The sequence below is a fragment of the Fusarium flagelliforme genome (genome assembly GCF_020744385.1).
Source record: "Fusarium flagelliforme strain FIESC 12 MPI-CAGE-AA-0113 chromosome Unknown B0J16scaffold_2, whole genome shotgun sequence".
Lineage (NCBI taxonomy): Eukaryota > Fungi > Ascomycota > Sordariomycetes > Hypocreales > Nectriaceae > Fusarium > Fusarium flagelliforme.
In genome coordinates, this window is record NW_025763504.1 from 3,183,168 (window position 1) to 3,201,531 (window position 18,364).

The window sequence follows — 18,364 nt, forward strand, 5'->3', positions numbered from 1 at the left end:
CCTGGAGGCCTGGGGGGCTTTAGAATCAACTTAACTTTCATAAATCCCGAAGAGCATCGAGGAAAGGCCAATCATGCCATTCAGGCTGATGCCTCCGACCTTCAACAATAACAAATCGGCTTCAGCCATTGGATTAAGATCCTAACCTTGTGTATGACTCACGATATAACCTTTGGGCTGGAACACTGCTGAGTAAAGAGCCGTGAGATCAAAAGTGTTGTTTTGTTAAGTACGTTACGCGCATCTTCTGACGTGTCACCGCCAAACCCTAAATAGCTGAACACAAGGCTCCCAATCAGTGATCGAAATCTTGTCGTTTCGTTTGATTGCGCCTTTGAGAATCTGTTGTCTCAAAACCTTAGATATAAAATGATGATGACGAGTATCATGTTTTGCAAAGCACCGTCCCTGCGTAGCCAAAGAGAGAACTTTTCAAGAGATGTTACAGCCATGTGAAATTGCAACGGTCGGATACACTTGTCGTCGTTCCCGTGCTGGCATCTTAGAATCACTTGGCAGGCACCTTAGGCCCGAATCTTGACTGAACAAGTTGGAGTGAATGTTCAGGCTAAAAGCATGTCGCTTGTCGTCGGTTATGCTAACGAATGATGCTCTGCATTGTTCGAGGTTAAACTTCCATCTCAAATATCAGCAGACCCAAGATCGCATGAATCGCCTCTTGCGGTATCAGCAAGCTACTTATGGAAAACTGTAATCTCGAACAGAAGGCATCAACTGTCACTTCTCACTACTTCTTGGCATTCCTCGCCAATCTAGATCTCTTCATCATATCAGATCTGAATGTTTCATGACGCGATTCTTCGACCACTTATTCAATACACGTCACAGATAAATACAAATCTCCGCAAACAGTCATTTATTCTATATCCGCTGATCATACTCGATCCAGAGATCCAAGCTCGTAATGCCAATCCTCCACGTTAGACCCTCATTCCTGTCAAAGAACGCTAACCTTAACTCCCGATGCAGGTACACACACATTCAAAGGTCTTTTTGTATCCATCATAAATCCGTAGAGTAAATTCTCTGAACAAGCCATTCCCTCCGATTCCTTAACCCTTTCTTAAGCGCCGGACACTCGCTTCTGCGCTAGGCCACCCAACTTCTCAGCAGCAGCACCCAGCGTTCTGGGGTCTGCACCCTTGATCTCTGCCTGGCCGTTCACAGCGACTTGCTTGCCCTCCTTGAAGAACATAAATGTGGGCATGGCAGTAATGCCGTACTGGCGCGCAGCATCCTGCACGTGATCGACGTTGACCTTTGCGAAAGCTAGGACGTCGGGAACGCTGTGCTTGGTGGCGAGTTGCTCATAGACGGGGGCGATGGCTTTGCAGGGGGGACACCAGTCTGCGAAGAAGTCGACAGCGACGTATGTGGTCGATGAGAGAAGCTTTTGAAGCTCGTCGTTTGAGGTGATATGGTGAACCATTTTGAGATTGATCTGCGAGGGATCGACAGAGGCTGATTTGATGATGACGAGTATTGTCTTTCTTTAGTGTTGGTAGCTAATGCAGGTATGAGAGATCAAGATCTGTGGCTTTTTGAGGATGATGACCCTTGTTGTGGTTGGGTTGATCTGTTTATATGCTTTTCTCCTCATGACATGGATTTTGAGAGAATCTGACGGAGCCGCTTTGAAATATCGAGCTCACGTGATCTGACGCAATTGAGGGGATTCCACATCTTATCTCATCAAGGTACAATTACTAATGACTGCGCCATAGAAAATATGAGCCACAGTCAGCCTCAGTAAGCGGGTGACTCAAATCTTGCCAGCGATCGTGACAAATTTCTGCATCAATTGGAATCACAACCAAAAACATGGCAGCATTATCACAAGGTATAATGCTAATTGCTATTGATTTGGCATGGAATAATTCTTGGCATAAGCCTGAGCTAGTGTTAAACTATTGCTTTATTATCCTTACCAAGTATCATGTCATGTCATTCGCAACTCTAACCCGATAAGATGACCCAGGTTACCCTGTAACCAGCATGTTTCAATCGTGTATTGTACGTAACATGAATCGAAAATCGTCGCACTCGCTTGATCTTGGCAGTCCAGACCCCAATCTCTGGCCAGACACGTTCTCGGTTCTGTAATGACCTCCCTCTTAAGGCTGTGCCTCCCGCAGTGGAGAGGGACCTAGAGCCACTCGGTCTCTAGGTCAAACCGGAAGCTGCCCCGTGGGCAAATTCGGCTCACCGCGGGCCCCCTATAATTGATGGGCCTAAGAACTAAACACCAAGACCAGGACCAAGACAAAGACCCTCCTTCGGCTATGATTAACCCACCGAATAAACACAGCACCGGACTTCAGGTCAATTGTCCTGGTACGGATACCTTTTCCCCAGATAGATAAAAAGCTAATTGTTCGAGACGAGTTCGACTATCTCGCTTAGAAAAGTGATAACTCACGTTCGGGTAAGGGATTCCGTTGCAGACTTCAGGGGTCTGAGCTTGGCGGCGTCAAGACCGTTCCAACTTAATGTCTCCTGATTCGTTTGATGCACTAACAATAATTAAGAAGCTGCTTCGAGATGTTAATTCCGCTGTTGAAAGAGGCTTGCATTAGAAGATACGCTCGGATAATAAAGAACAAAGAGAGCTGCAGCAACGGGCAGAAGGAGAGGGAAGCTGAAAAGTAAAAAACCGCTCACTGAGTCAACGTGGGATGCCGTATTGGGTAAGTGGGGTTTCTTCGCTTCACGTTTTCCAGGCGCTTCAGCCCAGAGACACAAGATGAAGCCGCTATCCAAACTATTGATCCTTCAGATATAGCGAGTCCAGATAAGCGTGTATTCTGTAATTAGTTACAGCTACTTACTCTCGGTCCCCTCTTGATAAACTGAGACCGAGACAAATATGTCAGACTTGCTGCTAGGATCGAAGGTGTCAGTGTGGAGTGATCAGCGAGTCAGAGCCCCCTTACGCCCACGCGATCGCGTCTTGGCTGGATGATGCTAGCAAACTCTATTTAGGGCGGAATTACAGGACAGTTTTAAGTCTACAAGGGACCAAGTCTGATCGCAGCCAGCCAAGCAGCTAAGGCACGGGTTACGAGCTTTGGAGTTTACCGAGTATGGTCAATGAAGCAGTACAGCAGCAAGAAGATCAGGTCATACTTCATCATGACTGCTGTACTGGAATGAAGAACGTTATGTCAAATGGTTGCGATGGTTGCGTAGTAAGCGCCACTCCGTTGCCACCAAGTCGCATCATCACGTTCTCTCAGGGTTCTAGACGTGCTGGCTGGTTCAGCTCTGGCAGGGATTACTTCGGATATGTTTGCCCCCTTGACCTGGTCAGCGGCTGATGTCGGCCATTCGTGAGATCAGAGAGCCTGGGAGGGTTCTAAACGTGGCGAACTGCATTCCATTCCTTCCGTCATGCAAGGAAGAGCTCTCTTCCCACGAGGTGGAACACGATCCCAGAAGCAAATCGGAAGTGAGACATTGAGAGATGAGAGAGCATCCCTGCTATATTATTACCGCTGGCCCACTGACCTGCAATTGATAGCCCTTCTGCCCTTTAAAGGACCGACCTCTGTTATCGCAGCGACAAATCCGAGTGGCGTCAGGGACCCCCATCAGGCCAATCCCAATATCCCCAAGCTTTACGTGCTAAGACCAGTACGCTAAGAATCGTCGTCCCTCTTCACAAGCTAGGCTTAAGACTGGCCTAAGACTGTCCTCTCTCGTGTTCCCGGATCAAGAACGTTCGGGGCCCCTGATGCTAAAACTCCACTTGATTCAAATTCGTCGATGCGGAGGAGGGTAATAAAGTCTCTTCGCCCCCCTTAAGCCCAACCCACCCCCGCGTTATCTGGGCATTGATTTCTTGTCCTTTTTATTTTACTGGAGGTTTTAGACTTGGAGAAAAAAAAAAAAAGAAAGAAAGGTGTTACCCCAAGTCATGCGCCGTTGCATCCTCGTTAGCCCTCCCACGTCGAATTGACCGCGACATCGACTCGACGACGCCGATCACCGAAATTTGACACCGCTGATCCTACCCAAGACGAGGCACACCCTGAGAAAAAAGCTATCCGAACTTACCGAACCGACAACCAACACCAAAAAAGAAGCATCGCAACAATGACGCTGTTAGAAGCTGAGATATGGACCTGGTACGGTCTATCTTGGACCATCGTCGTCGCCAGAATGTAAAGTCAATTGAGGGAACAAGATCAATTGGGATTGGGACTAACCCTGGTACAGGATTTCGCGACGGATGTTGCTGGGTTCAATTAGGAAGCTACAACTGGAGGATTACTTGATGATAGTAGCCATGGTCCGTCGCCTACATTACCCAACGATGCGCAATGTCTAACAGTTACAGGTCACCGATACTATCCTCATGGTCGGCATGTCAATTATTTCGCAAACGAGCAGTAACCTCATCGATCCCAACGAGAATGTCGTCCTGGACGCAGAGGAGATTGCGATACGTGTATATGGTTCTAAATGGGTGTTGGTGGTTGAGCAGATGCAGATTATGACCATTTGGTTGATGAAGTACTGCTTGTTGCTCATGTACAACCGTCTAACGTTCGTATTACCTGTCGCATTGTGTCCAAAGTCAATTCTAACATTGTCGCAGTATGAGTCTGAGTCAAAACTTGGCTGTCAAGTTTGTCGGCGCTTATGTCACCGCCGGCTTCGTCGTTATGGAAATTCTGTACCTGGGAGTCTGGTGTCGCCCATTCACCCAATACTGGGCTGTCCCTCCAGAGAACAGTATGTCTATCGCATCGCCTCAATTGAACCATACTGACTGTTCACAGCCCAATGTTCCGCTGCTACAAACCATCTTATCACCAACGCCGTCATCAACATCACCTCCGACGTAATGATCATCCTTATCCCCATGCCCATCTTCCTCAAATCTCAGCTACCCCTAAAACGCAAAGCCGTTCTCATCGGCGTCTTCGCTCTCGGCGCTTTCACCATCCTCTCCGCCATCCTCAACAAATTCTACTCCTTCAACGAACCTTTTGGCTCAAACTGGACATTCTGGTACATCCGCGAATCCTCCACCGCCATCATCACCGCCAACCTTCCTTACATCTGGACTTTACTCCGACGCATTTTCAAGCTCGGCTCCTTCAGCGGTTCAACCTACGGAAAGAGCACCAACAACCCCTCCAAAGCTTACCGCACTAATTTCACAAACCACCGCTCTGTCGTGCGCTCGCAGATTCGCGCCGATCATGCGCTGCATCAGGTCGACAGCGAGGAGGAGATTAATAACACTTATGCTTTACCGCTTAAGATCTACGCCAAACGCGAAATTCAGATCACCAGTGAAGATGCTGGACCTGAAGATCGAAGGGGTCCTATAGGATGTATTCCTGACGAATTGATGAGCAATAGCAAGGATAGCGTGCGGACAGAAGATATGGAGACAGCTTCTGAAAGATCTGCAGCGGGAGTTGTCAAAGTATATCACGGCGTATAGATTATTTCTTTTTTCTTGGATAAGAACATCCAGCGATGTAGTTTTGCATATAGATAGAATATTCGTGCCTACAGCACAATGACAATACATAGAATAACTTGTCACGATGTCAATAATTTCCATTGTAATCAGAAAGGCGTCATAATTACGCGAGACGCCACCGTTGGTTCTACTGTTGACCCATGTTCCGTTGGCTTCGCATCCGTTATCTGAATTCAGCTAGTGAAGCAGCACGAGCCATCACAATATCCGAGTCATGTTGCGTCCTGAACTTGGCCGAACTGTCAGTAATTAGCGCAACTAAAACAGTCCCAATTAACCTGCTTAGCTGAATCCTTTCTCTACTAGCTCAATTCCTTCGGCCATTTTTGTACTTCCGCGTCAAAGCCGTCCCCTTTCCGTGGTTTCGGGAAACTCGTCAACAAAGGCCGGACTTGGGCGCTAGCTTTGACGGCGTGGTGGTGAAGATGATCGTCTTTGCCATGTGGGCTTCTAAGACATTGAACACGATAACGCTAAAATAGTGTGCGCGGATCCGGGTGAAAGGGGTTGTGAACCGAAGATAGCCTGTTCCTGTTTTGATGTCTTGGTTGCGGGCGTCATCAACTAATATTGGAATTATGATCTATCGAAATAGTTGTGCTTTTGTTATTTCGGGCCGTCGACTCCTATCTCCGGCTGAGCAGCTTAGGTCTCAGAACTAACTTCTTTCTTTCTGTAGACCTTTCATCGTGTATGCATTCCCATACATATCAGACCCCCAGCCCGACAGCACATGCAACTGAAGCAACGGCCCCATAGTTATCGATCATTGGTTAAAGGATGTTGTTCTTGTAATGTTGATATACGTTCCTGTTCTAGGGGTCGTTGCCAAGGCAGTGAAATATGAAATGCGAGGTGAATTCTAGTGTTCATTAAAGCAGGTCTGTCTACTAGCCCAAGCGCATAATCTTATATCTGAATATTCACGCCGGATATAGAGTTCATGAAACAAAAGGACAAGGGTCGTGGATCTGATCTTCACTCTACAAGGTCCTGTTGCATTATTCCTAAACTTTAATTGATAAGGCTACAGCGCCACATTGTTGCATGCGACTGTACCAGGACGCTGGTAACCATGTGGCTATTACCCGGCTATACGAACAACTGCTTTGCAAAAAGAAAGTGATGTTTAGAATAAACATTGTTAGAATTAGGCAAGAATCGCCGAACAATTAAGTGGATAGGTCAGAACAAGCGACGAACTGGTCACAATCACCCACTTGACTCTGCCTGGAGAGGAATAAAAACTTTTATTGATTGCCAGAATTATCAGGCTAGAATGCGAGGAAAACCAAGCCACTGTTCCCTTTGCAAGGCCTATACTCACTTGTAATATCTTACAGCCCGATATGGAAGCCTATAATCGGCCACAGGTGCCCCAGGGTTACGAGCTGGTCTTACGAGAGCGACTTGGAACGGAGAATGAAGAAGTCCAAGGTCAACGAGTCCATGTTGGCCTAAGCGGCCAGCTCTCCACGAGAGCAGGTCAAAGTTACCAACAGCAAAATCCTCCAGGAATTGGTCAGTTTGTGTAGCAGGGTCACCCAGCTCGAAGAAACTATCAAATCTCATGAAGTGAGGCTCGATATGTGTAGAATCATTCTGGGTTTAGGACTTCTGCATGGCACATGCAGAATCAAGCTACTCTTGTAGCAAGGCAGAATCACAATGAAACTTGGATGGCCTGTTCTTCAAAATGCGGCCCAACCTTTACTGACACAAAGGCTAAAAAGAAGATGCATGTGGAGTTGATATGTGATGGTGATTGTGCTACTAAATCCGTTTTTCCTTTTCTCAATGTGGTGATTTCTGAGGATACGGCTTTGTAATACTAGAAAGATATCCTGAACCGATGAAAAAAGGAACAAAGATGATCATAAACACAATTAGAAAGCCGACCAGACCCTGAGGGGTCGTGAAGACGGGGTGGAGAGGACGCAGAAGCCATGATATTGGGTTGTAGATAAGGGACAAGAAAACCGAGACCGGCACTCTTATCCAGACACGTTCGTCTTTGGAAAGAGGTATCTGTTCGATGTTTCCAGTGACTTGACGAACTTCGTTGTAGAAGCCTGCCTCCTCATCTGTTTCGAAATTAGCTTAATTGGCTAGCGATATAACTATGGGGCTCTTACCAACGTCGGCTTGAGACCATTGTGGAGCGCGACCAAGGAGTGTAGTGCTGCTACTGCCTTTTGTCCTGTGCATGACTTCAAGGAAAACGGTTCCATATGAATACTAAATGGATAAAATGGATGGGAATGAATCTGCTGTCGCGACGTTTCAGCCGCCAAGGCCAGTCAGCCTCGACATGCATGGTTGCATCGGCCCGCCACATGATCCGGTCAGCAAGGCATTCCCAATGTGACATATCACAGCCTGACTTCTATTTTCAACCCTAACATGTAGAATCCCTTTTCCGATATGGCTGAAGTAGCTGCCATAGCTCTAGTTGGAAATATCCTCCAATTTGCAGAGGTGGGCATCAAATTAGCCAGAACTGCACAAAGAGCATATAAATCGACATCTGGTCTGATCCAGGAAGATGAGGACTTTCTCACCAACACAGAACGACTACAGTCACTGCTCGGCTTGGTCAAAGAAGCTACAACAGACCCGGAGGATAGCCGTCAAGTGAGCATCGACGAAAATCTACTGAAAACAGCCAAGGCTTGTGACGATTATGCCTCAGAACTCATCACTTTACTCGGGTTCCTACGTCGGAGGCCTGGAGAGCTAAGAGCTTTGGAGGCAATACGGACAATGATGCTTCGTCGGTTGAGAAATGCGGAAATCCAAGCATTGGAAGGAAAGCTTTCTAACATGCAACAGACTTTGCTCCTTGCTTTAACCACCTCATCACAGTGAGTTTTGATGTTGATCGATGTGATCCTTCTAATAGCTTTTAGTGCTCGGCAATCGTCAGTTCTTGCAGTGGTACGTGAGCTAAGGCATCAAAACGATGTCCTGGAAGCCAACACCACAGCGAAGCTCGAATCAATTGAATCTCTGATCCGCAAGATTGACGTCAAAGACCTAGGAGCAAGCAACGCAGCAAAGGCAGCAATCTCGTATCTAGACAATCTCCTTGATGAAGCTCAACATGTCAAGAAGCACCAAGATTTCCTCAGCAGCCTTAAGTTTAGGGAAATCAAGCAGCGGCATAGCGCAATCCAAGACCGTCACAGGGCTACCTTCAGCTGGGTCTTCGCTGAAGGACAAATCGGGTTCAAGGACTGGCTAGAAGAAGGTCATGGTTTCTTCTGGGTCAAAGGAAAGGCTGGTAGTGGAAAGTCGACGTTGATGAAGTTTATCGCCACACATGATAGTACCCAGACGCTACTTCGCGCGTGGGGAGGAGGGCGGAGAGTCATTACTGCGAGCCATTTCTTTTGGAATGCAGGCCTGTCAATGCAGAAGTCACTTACTGGGTTGTTCCAAACCATCCTGTACCAGGTCTTGAGAGAATGTCCCGAGCTCATTGACCTCATCAACGACTCTCAGCAAGGTCTCGACACTTGGGACGATAAAGCCTTATTCCGAGCTTTTGAAACACTCTCATCTCAAGACTCCTTGCCATTACGGTTCTGTTTCTTCATCGATGGCCTTGATGAGTACACTGCTGGGGCGCAACGTTACAAAGGAACATTCGAGGAGCTGCTTGGGCCGCTGAGAGTCCTCGCTTCGTCTGACTGTATCAAAATATGCGTGTCCAGTCGCCCGTGGGATGCATTCGATAGAGAGTTCAGCCACGTGAAGTGGAAGCTACAACTTGAGGACTTAACGAGGGAAGATATAAGAAATTACGTCAAGGAAGAATTAGGCGTTGATCCTAAATTCCAGAAGCTTTTGCAAGTTGATCCTCGATGTTCGGGGATCAAAGACACCATAGTACAACGAGCGCAGGGCGTATTCCTCTGGGTTTACCTCGTGGTCAACTCACTCAAAAGAGGGCTCCTCAAAGATGATAACTACTCGGATCTGCAGAACAGACTCAACGAACTTCCGGATGATTTGCAGAAGTACTTTGAGCACATGCTACAGTCCATCGAGACTATCTACTGGGACAGTACCACGAGAATATTCCGAACTGTCATCGCCGCTGAACAAGCTTTACCTCTACTTGCTTTCGAGTTTCTTGACCGCGAGATGGGTGATCCTGACTACGCCTTGACCATGAAAGCCGCGCCGTTGTCGAAGATTGAAGTCGAGGCTATAGGCAAGCGTTCAAGCACGAGGCTGAACGCCCGCTGTAGTGATCTACTTTATGTCACAGTAAACCCAACAGAGACTAGGCTGTTCAAGAGTCAAGTAGACTTCCTCCATCGAACGGTGAGAGACTTCTTCCTCGACACAGGCGTCATCGACACTATGATCCACAAGCGACCTACTGAGGAGTTCGATCCTCACCTGTCTCTCTGCAGAATTATGCTCGGTTTGACCAAGACATTAGACCTTGACAAACCGAATTACAACCACCTGTTCATCCTTTCGGACGGTCTGATGCACTATGCGCGCAACATCGAACAAGCTGTTACAAGACAGCAAGAGAAGGAAGATGGAAGGAGTTTGGAACATGTTTTCGACATTCTGGATGAACTGGATCGATCGAATACGGAGCAACTGGCTCACTTGGGCGATCACTGGACAAATAGAAAGAATCCCCCGAGAGGCCAGTTTCAAGAGTGGCGCAAGAAGACTTTCCTAGCAGGGGCGATACAAGCTCGACTATGTCTCTACACCGCCAACCGCTTACAAAAGGACCCCTCGGAGATGAGTCGAAAGGGTGGTCGTCCACTACTGGACTACGCACTCCGACCCGCAATGATCACGCCACTGCAAATAATCGATCTCGAACAAGGTCCTGTGGTACCTATCGTTGAACTCCTACTCGATTTAGGGGCAGACCCAAATGCCGGGATCTACATCTACAATAATACTAGTCCGTGGAATATGTTCTTGGCAATGTGTTATCAGCATGCTGATAATGGCTTGGACTCAGAGTCTTTGGTAGATGATATTGGGAGGGCGATGGAGCTCATGCTTTCTCGAGGCGCAAGGGCGGATGACACAGAGAAGCTTAGAGAACTTTTCGTGAAGATTAAGTTACCACAACGTTACAGGAGTAGTATTCAGGATCTGATTGAGAGTAGGGAGCAAAGTAGGGGGTTTCTGTCTCGTTTACTGGGATGGGGTTGACGACAATCGGCTCAATTCCTTTGTAAATAGGCCAGCTAGCTAACTCTCCATCTCTCTATCTGACTTCCGCATCGCTCCGGCAGCTATGGAAGAGACAGCTTATCATCCCCTTCCATTCTTTCCAGACTAGAGCTAGTGCCTATTCAGTGCTGTATAACATAACAATACCACCACCTGTGAATGCGACGACGAGGCGTCATCAAATGCCGGCAAGAACAAAAATAGCGGACACCAACAAGATCAAAAAGCTACCACACAATCAATCAGCCTCCCACAATAGTTGCAGGCTCTTATCCCCGTCGAAACATTTCCTTGGGGAAAAGTGACGTGACTCTGGGCCTTGGTGGCATAAGGCTGAATTCAGGGTCATTGATATCGACGTCCTTCTGTGATTCTACATGTTCCCGCCAATCGTCGAGCTCCTTTGACCAAGCGTCGAGTTCCTTTTCTATTTCACCTCCCGGGCCGTACTTGTCGTATGGGTCGAGCTCCCAAAGTGCATCGATTATGGCATCTTGCATCCTGGTGACTTCGGGATCGATGTCGTATTCCTCGTTCTTGGGGTTCTCAATTTGGTTTTCAAGGTCTTTCATCTTGGCAGCGTCCTTCTCGGCTTCTTGGGCTTGTGAGTTTTCCTGAGATCCGATCTTTGCTTCCAGAGTATTGACCTCTTCACTGAGCTTGTCGATGAGAGCTTCAAGCGATCGAATTTGCTCATTGATAGTCGCGGTCGCGGCGCCAGTGGGGACTTTGGTTGTCTTCATGCTGGGCTGTAGAGTTCTACTAGTTAATAACGAGGTCTCTGATAGGCAGCAGGGGTTTCAAACGACTCACCAGTTGTCTCAAGTTTCAGTGTTTAGTGTGGGATGTTAGATGTTAGATGCAAGTGGTGAAAAGGAATGAGGCAGAAGGAAGTGAGAGAGGTAAGTTAACGCTATTATATACCTTCATCTTAGTCATCGTTTTTCTGGACTGTTTGTTGATTGTTCTACCCACGTATTCACTTCATTTTTTTGACTGAAAGATTCTGTCACTGTAACAAATTCCTTTGTTTTCCAAAGGCGGAAGCAAACTCGCTGCCACTGATTGCCAGCAGCTACCAAAGTGAAGTGGGTACCCACATTTCATGACAATGATTCACTGTTCATTAGCCTTCAAATTACCTAAAGATCTTCACCAGACGATGCTCACACTTCAACTGCAATCTTTCTTCACACATCAACAAACTCCTCCCTCTCACACTTCTGCCTTTCATCAACCATCGCATCTGCAAGCAAAGACCGCAACGATGTCCAGCAAGGAGGAAGCGACCGACCAAATCGTCCAGGTCATACGAATGGTCGAGCAGGCTCAGGCACTTGAGAAGACTATTATCGACCTCGTTGAGGAGGCCATTAGTGCCGGAGGACCTGAACCTACCCTCGCACAAAAGATCAAACCCATCGACGACGAACTCACCAATCTCCGATTGGAAATATCCAAGATCTGCTCCCCCCAGGGTACCATGGGCGCTGTATACGCTCAGACTCTTATCTCCCAGTTGGAAAACATGAGCAAAAGCTGGCTCTCCCTTTTCGAGCAATTCGGTGCATTGCGAGGTAGGAGTGGTAAACCGGAAATGACAGATTCCTGCTAATTTAATTCAGAAAACTCTGATCTTATAATCAGGCATCTTGGCAAGATCGCTATGTACCACGAAGGTATCACCAAGGAGGGGCTAGCACAGCTCCTTGAGGCAGCTAAGATGGACATCCCTGGGTGGCTGAGTGAAGGGTCCGAGTAGGGTGCTGTCTATTCCGCACAAGAATGGTAGCTCCGGACACTGGCAATCAACTGCCAATCGAGAGTGCTACACGGAGGATCGTGACGACTTTAGGGGGAATCACCTGTATATTTCTTCGGGGTCGAAAGACATCTTTGAAGTTTGCTCATGTCACTGCGGAGGTAGTACCTACGTAGCCAGTCTACCCATTAATTTCACACCCAGCCATCGAAAGACCTATATGCCCGTAAAGGCAGCTGCCTGCCAGCTGGCAAACCTGCAGCCTAAGTGACAAAACAGTGCGGTCGCTTTACGTAAGTTTGGCCTTAAACATTAGGCTACTTTGATTTGGTATTCTCAGCCTCAGAAAATAATTTCCCTTCTCCTCCATCCTTTGTTTTGCTGGCTATACCTCAACAATCATGAGCGAGCGAGGCGAATTTCAGACGCTGGACGACTGCCTACGATCCTTCTTGGGCAGCAACCCCCATCCGGAGCAGCTAGAAGCTCTCGAGAGGCTTCTAAATGCTCGCCCAGCATTCAGTACCCCCCAAAAGTCCGATCTGGAAGCTACCAAGGACCAAAGGTACGAATATGCCTTGAAGATTCAGGCACAGGTCCGAAGGGTACCATCTTCGCAGATCAAGGTTGGGAAGGACGAGAACGGAAAGGACAAGTTTGAACCATTTCGACTCGATGCTACGCACGTCTCTATAATCCTCCTTATCCCCATGAGCGCCCTGGAAGAGGGTGGTTGGCTTGATTGTAAGCGTCCAAGTGTTCAACTGTATCACAACCTGCAACTTGTGGCCAGTCTCGTCAAGCACTGTAAGCTATCTCCGCGCAATGTTATATCACATACTAACCCATCCAAGTCCTCAACGACACCCAGGCCGAAAGGCATCCTGCCAATGTCCCCTAAGTCGCGGGAAAAGAGGAGAGAAAGAAATGTCGCCGCCGAGATGATTCTGGGTGCATCTTCCAGCACACAAGCCACCCGCGAGTGACTTCTATTCTCCCATCCTCGTGGAACGATGAACTCGACACCGTCTATTTTACCTCCGCTGTCATGGAAGCCTTATACGCCTTCTTCAGCGAGGACATGGTTACAGAGCTGTATCCCCTTTTAGCCAACCCCGCGAAGCTCGGTAGCTCTGATAAATATTGGAACATGTTGAACATGAACCTCGACCTACGTCACTACTGGGGCCAGGCCTTTTTTGGGCTATACTGCAAAGGCATCGCTCCTTGTGCGGAACTCGATGAGCCTACTGATATGGCAAAGGTCCCTTTTAATGTCACCATCCAATTCAACTGGCTACGCCGCGGATGGGAGAAGCCCAACCACAGGATCGCCCTAGAGGGTGACGACAATGAATTCGTGAAGATGGCCGAAAGGCAGATCAAACACGAACTCGAAAACAGCCTCCCTTATAAGGACAATCACGGCGCTCGTATCGCCGCCGTACGAGCCGACATCAAGATTTCACTTCTCTCAGATCAGGAGTTCATTATCACTATGCCACGGGAAGACGCAGTAAAGTGCAAGTTCGTGTTGGATCTCCAATGGCCTATAGTTCAGATTGCTGGCATGAGTGGCGCGGCTGGATACCCGGACCTGCTTCCTGATCACGACGGTTGGATCAAGGACAGGTTGTTTTGGGAGTGAAACGTGTTTTCTAAGACATGGTGGCTGAGATAGAATAGTCCAAGGTTGAAGACTCAATGTGTGTAAAGTGTCTAAAGTATGATAGCCCAGGCAAGCATAAAGTAATCAAAGTTTTTCGTCCCTGGCCTCAATACCAATATAGCCCGAAGTCATCTCTACCCAAGTTCGTAACAGTGGCCTTTGCGTTATGCGGTTTGGCTCAGTACGACGAAGCAGCCATGGTCGATTGAATGGAGAAACTCAGCCGTGGGATCAACTATCTATCTAACATCCTCAATGACGCTGACGTAAGAATCGGCGAAATCAGAGACTGCGTCGAAGACACCGACAGTGAACTTCGAGATTGTGGAAAACCTGAACCAAGCAAAAGGTCCCTTGTTTACGAGAGAATGTGTCAGCAAGTATGAGAGTCTGCAACTATCGGGGGAGGTGTGTTTAGTACCTTGCTGGTCTTTTTGGCCTCCGATTTCTCTTTACTTGTCGGCGGACCCTTGAAGAAGGAGAATATAGACATGGTGAAAGGTGGGATGATTTGGGCAGTCAATTTCCCTTGTAGATGGTTGATATTGGTGAAAGGATGAAAAAGGACATTTTGTGCAGCAGCCTGAACCTTATGTTAGGGTAAGGTAAAACGTGAGCAATGAAGTCGTGATGCTTCAAAGTGTAAAGGTGGTGGAAAACTTTATCCCGGTACATATTTGTCGGCACTTGATGACCCCTCGTTGTTGTATTCGCAGGTGGTGGTATCGTTATGAAGGCCCGAACAGATACTAGCTCCAGCCCAGATGAAGAGAGACGTAGAAGATCATGGACCATCTCTTTCACAACTGCAATTATAGAAAAGTAACCATTAAGAATCCATACAGGTCCTTTTTCCGAGGTCCCTCTAAAATAATACTAACTGCGCAAGTTAATCTTTCCATATCCTTTCACTGCTGACGTTGGGATGAGATGTATCCCTGCCCAAACTCTCAAGTCTATCATCCTCTGTGTCCGACTTTTTCCTACTTCTCTCATTGCTGTCTCCGTTCCCGATACTATGCAGCTGATAACCCTGAGAGGACTTGCGCTTCCATTTTCCCTTGCTGATGCTCTTGGGCGAGTCACTCTTTTTCTGCTTCGACTTTCCTGATGAGAGGCCCAAGTAACTCAAGAACTTTGGCAGATATCTGTTCAAGAAGGGTTTCAGACGCATCAGATTGTTGCATACGATGCCCATGTTGAGTTCTACTAAAGACCATATACCAGCTTCGGCTTGTTTGCGTGTAAAGTCGGGGTTGGTGGCAAAGATCTGGACGTATGGGGCTCGGACTATGGATGCGATTAAGACACTATAACCTTAGTGTTAGCACAGTATCGTTATGGACAGAGGGCATCGACATACGCAGAGCCGACTGAGAGAATAGCAGCAACTACCAGCTTTTGTCGAAAGGGTATCTGTAGATAGTACAGAGTCGGCAGTGGTAGAATGATGATGGACAAGTCGGTTGCGATATTAAGCACCACTTGCGAAATAGCAAGATTGTTCAAGCATACGCCTGAACCTACATCTCGAGGGTTACACGGTCCTGAAAGAAGGACAGTAAATGTTATCGTGTAAATCAGTAGACAGGCAGCGATGATGTAGACTGCGACCTGGTGACGTCGAGCTGGACTGATGCGATACAGAACTGATAGGATGGATAGTTTGGTCAAGGTCGGACTCCACATGTAAGTCAAAGTAGTTGGTGATAGATACTAAGAGGGTCAGCTAACAGTGTATTCGTTGGCCATGAGCACTTACCTTGTTGTAGTGAACCATCTCAGCGAGGGTGACATCCCAGGCATGTGAGCCCCATCCATACTTCATCATGAGGCATACAGAGATGAAGTATCCCAACGCCGTTCCCCAAGCGAGTGTAATAAGTACTTGGCCACGTTAGATTTTGAACGGCTACGTATAGCGCAAGAGACCACTTACCAACGTCCAGTTCCCATTCTTTGACAACCAATACGCTAGTGGCATAGCGGATACCGAGACTGAGAGTTGCCAAGAAGTAAGTCACCGCAAATACCGCAATGGTCGCTATTTGAACGCTGGAAAGCGTCCTGTCGAAGTTTGATACGATGCCATCTGGTGGCGGTATGACAGATGTATTGTATATTTTGACAGCGGCATCCATGGTTCCAAAGGTCGGACTTGGATCAATCACTGATAAGGAGAGAAATTGAACTGGGCAACGTAGGAATATACTGTATTTGTCCTCGTATATATTGCCAATTACCAGGATTAACGTCCCGCATATAGAAAACCTTAATTTCTGACAGCGACACTACTGCTTAGGGGATATCAGGGATTCTGATCCTGAACAACATGACATTCTCGGCAATAGACTTTCGCTTCAGTTTTACTCGGATCCTTTTCGTGAGAATAACTACTTGATTGGAGTCTGAATTCTAACAAGACCCACGCGGATGCAACTCCCGTCAGGTCATGACCAGGGTGAACCAACAGCATGACTCCTTCTACTCAGCTATTGGACTGCGGAAGTGACCTATCAGGTTTTGTTGGTCCATACACAAGGGTATATAATCTCGACATGATCTGCCGGCATTTGTTCTCAGCTCACTTTATCAGTTTATCTCATTGTCACCTCTGAGGCCTTACACATAATGTCCGAGTCTTTGGTAACAGGCTCAAAGCCCCTACGGGCTGACTTTGATTCAGACAATTCCCTGCCTATGACCCCTGAAGAAGTCACATCTGCATGGTTATCTTCCGCTCTTGGCGTCACCGTTACTCAGTTCAAGATCACATCGGTCATCCACGGCACTGCTTCCAAGCTCTTTCTCAACCTCACGTTCGACGACAATGTGAAACCCGAAATCTCTAACAAGGTCGTCGTCAAGGGTGGTTTCAACCCAGCAATTCGAGTAGCATTTCCCGAAATGTGGGCAACGTATCGTCGCGAAGCGGAATTTTACTACCATGTCGCGCCTCACACGAATATGCTGTTGCCAAGAATCTGGTTCGCGGGTACAGACACTGTTAACGGGCAAGGCATCGTTATCATGTCCGATGTGTCCAGCGAAGCTACCTTCGGAACGATGCTCGAGCCATGGACGCCTGAGCGTGTCGGCGAGGGACTAAAGCAGTTGGCTAGTCTTCATGCAAAGACATGGAACACTAAAGAGGAAGAATATCCTTGGCTATTTGGAAAAGACGGAGCGAAGTTGGAAAATCCGGTACGGAATATTATTCTGGCTCTACTTGAACCAGCACCTTGGGGAGCACGATTTGGAGACGACAAGGTCCGTCCACCTGTCGCAAGAGAACTATTGGACCCAGATCGTATCAAACGTGCTTTCCGAGCCCTATGGACTTTCGCAGACGCCGATCAAAAATACTTCTCTCTCATCCATGGAGACGATCACATCGGCAACACGCTCATTTTCAAAGACGGTACTCCTGGATTCATCGACTGGCAGGGTCTGCAGTACGGTCCATCTGTTCTGGACGTTTCGTATTTCCTCACAGGTTGCTTGACGGTAGAAGACCGACGAGAGCATGAGAAGAGGCTGGTCGAGATCTATCTGGAGGCTTTACACAAGGAGGGAGGTCCGAAGATGACGAGGGATGATATCTGGGGAGACTATAGGAGATATTGTATGCAAGGATTCCTCTGGGCCATGACACCGCAGGCTATGCAACCTGATGATGCTGTTTTTGCTATGGCGGAGAGGTTTTCTGCTGCCATTATGGATCATGGAAGTCTTGAGTTGCTGGGAGTTTAGCATTCTTCACGAATACATACATCAGGGTTTTCGGTAATTGGATAGGACAATGGTCCCACCTGATTCACTATTAATTCCGATCCTGATCCTCGTGCCTATCGAGACATGCCCAGATCGGATGCTAACCGCCTCGAGCACGGATAAGCCCGATGATCTTACTGTCGCATCTCCGCGGATATGGAATAAGGTTATGCAGATGAAACACACGAACGATATTTTATGAACGGAATCCGAAGAACCGAGATCATGGCCTCACTGGAATGTTTTCATCCAGGCACGAATTCGAAACTTTGACAAATACTCCGGGGAGAATAACCTTACCTGGTTATGAACAGTTCGTGACGTATTTAATACGAAACAAGCATCTTTTGGCGTTATCCCACCACAAAGCGAAACGCCGCCCATTCCAGCCTGATGGTGAACCTGGGTCACCTGTTTA

General features: G+C 47.6%; 7 protein-coding genes across 7 annotated transcripts; 4 read left to right on the forward strand and 3 right to left on the reverse strand.

Moving 5' to 3' along the window:
* Nucleotides 1–899: 899 nt before the first annotated feature.
* B0J16DRAFT_65944 (thioredoxin-like protein) lies at nt 900–1,619 on the reverse strand. Its single transcript, XM_046134245.1, has one exon. The coding sequence runs from the start codon at nt 1,448–1,450 to the stop codon at nt 1,085–1,087; it is 366 nt and encodes a 121-aa protein (XP_045986678.1). The 5' UTR covers nt 1,451–1,619; the 3' UTR covers nt 900–1,084.
* Nucleotides 1,620–3,890: 2,271 nt separating this feature from the next.
* On the forward strand, nt 3,891–5,570 carry B0J16DRAFT_65916 (uncharacterized protein). The gene is made up of 5 exons (XM_046134244.1): nt 3,891–4,184; nt 4,240–4,312; nt 4,361–4,569; nt 4,622–4,758; nt 4,806–5,570. Exons 1-5 carry the CDS (start codon nt 4,117–4,119, stop codon nt 5,477–5,479), a joined length of 1,161 nt encoding a protein of 386 aa, XP_045986679.1. The 5' UTR covers nt 3,891–4,116; the 3' UTR covers nt 5,480–5,570.
* Nucleotides 5,571–7,268: 1,698 nt separating this feature from the next.
* B0J16DRAFT_333724 (uncharacterized protein) lies at nt 7,269–7,769 on the reverse strand. Its single transcript, XM_046126866.1, has 2 exons — nt 7,657–7,769; nt 7,269–7,605 (listed from the first exon to the last, which is right to left on the reverse strand). Exons 1-2 carry the CDS (start codon nt 7,727–7,729, stop codon nt 7,316–7,318), a joined length of 363 nt encoding a protein of 120 aa, XP_045986680.1. The 5' UTR covers nt 7,730–7,769; the 3' UTR covers nt 7,269–7,315.
* A 164-nt stretch (nt 7,770–7,933) lies between these two features.
* B0J16DRAFT_300394 (uncharacterized protein) lies at nt 7,934–10,824 on the forward strand. The gene is made up of 2 exons (XM_046124559.1): nt 7,934–8,385; nt 8,431–10,824. The coding sequence occupies exons 1-2, from the start codon at nt 7,946–7,948 to the stop codon at nt 10,718–10,720; spliced, it is 2,730 nt and encodes a 909-aa protein (XP_045986681.1). The 5' UTR covers nt 7,934–7,945; the 3' UTR covers nt 10,721–10,824.
* Nucleotides 10,825–12,904: 2,080 nt separating this feature from the next.
* Nucleotides 12,905–14,151, forward strand: B0J16DRAFT_316459 (uncharacterized protein; the record flags this gene model as incomplete). The annotated part of the gene is made up of 2 exons (XM_046125312.1): nt 12,905–13,310; nt 13,406–14,151. The coding sequence occupies 2 exons, from the start codon at nt 12,905–12,907 to the stop codon at nt 14,149–14,151; spliced, it is 1,152 nt and encodes a 383-aa protein (XP_045986682.1).
* Nucleotides 14,152–15,031: 880 nt separating this feature from the next.
* B0J16DRAFT_411449 (uncharacterized protein) lies at nt 15,032–16,334 on the reverse strand. Its single transcript, XM_046133233.1, has 4 exons — nt 16,112–16,334; nt 15,935–16,059; nt 15,536–15,888; nt 15,032–15,482 (listed from the first exon to the last, which is right to left on the reverse strand). Exons 1-4 carry the CDS (start codon nt 16,311–16,313, stop codon nt 15,062–15,064), a joined length of 1,101 nt encoding a protein of 366 aa, XP_045986683.1. The 5' UTR covers nt 16,314–16,334; the 3' UTR covers nt 15,032–15,061.
* Nucleotides 16,335–16,716: 382 nt separating this feature from the next.
* B0J16DRAFT_333728 (kinase-like domain-containing protein) lies at nt 16,717–17,974 on the forward strand. The gene has a single exon (XM_046126867.1). It carries the CDS (start codon nt 16,804–16,806, stop codon nt 17,923–17,925), a length of 1,122 nt encoding a protein of 373 aa, XP_045986684.1. The 5' UTR covers nt 16,717–16,803; the 3' UTR covers nt 17,926–17,974.
* The last annotated feature ends 390 nt before the right edge of the window (nt 17,975–18,364 follow it).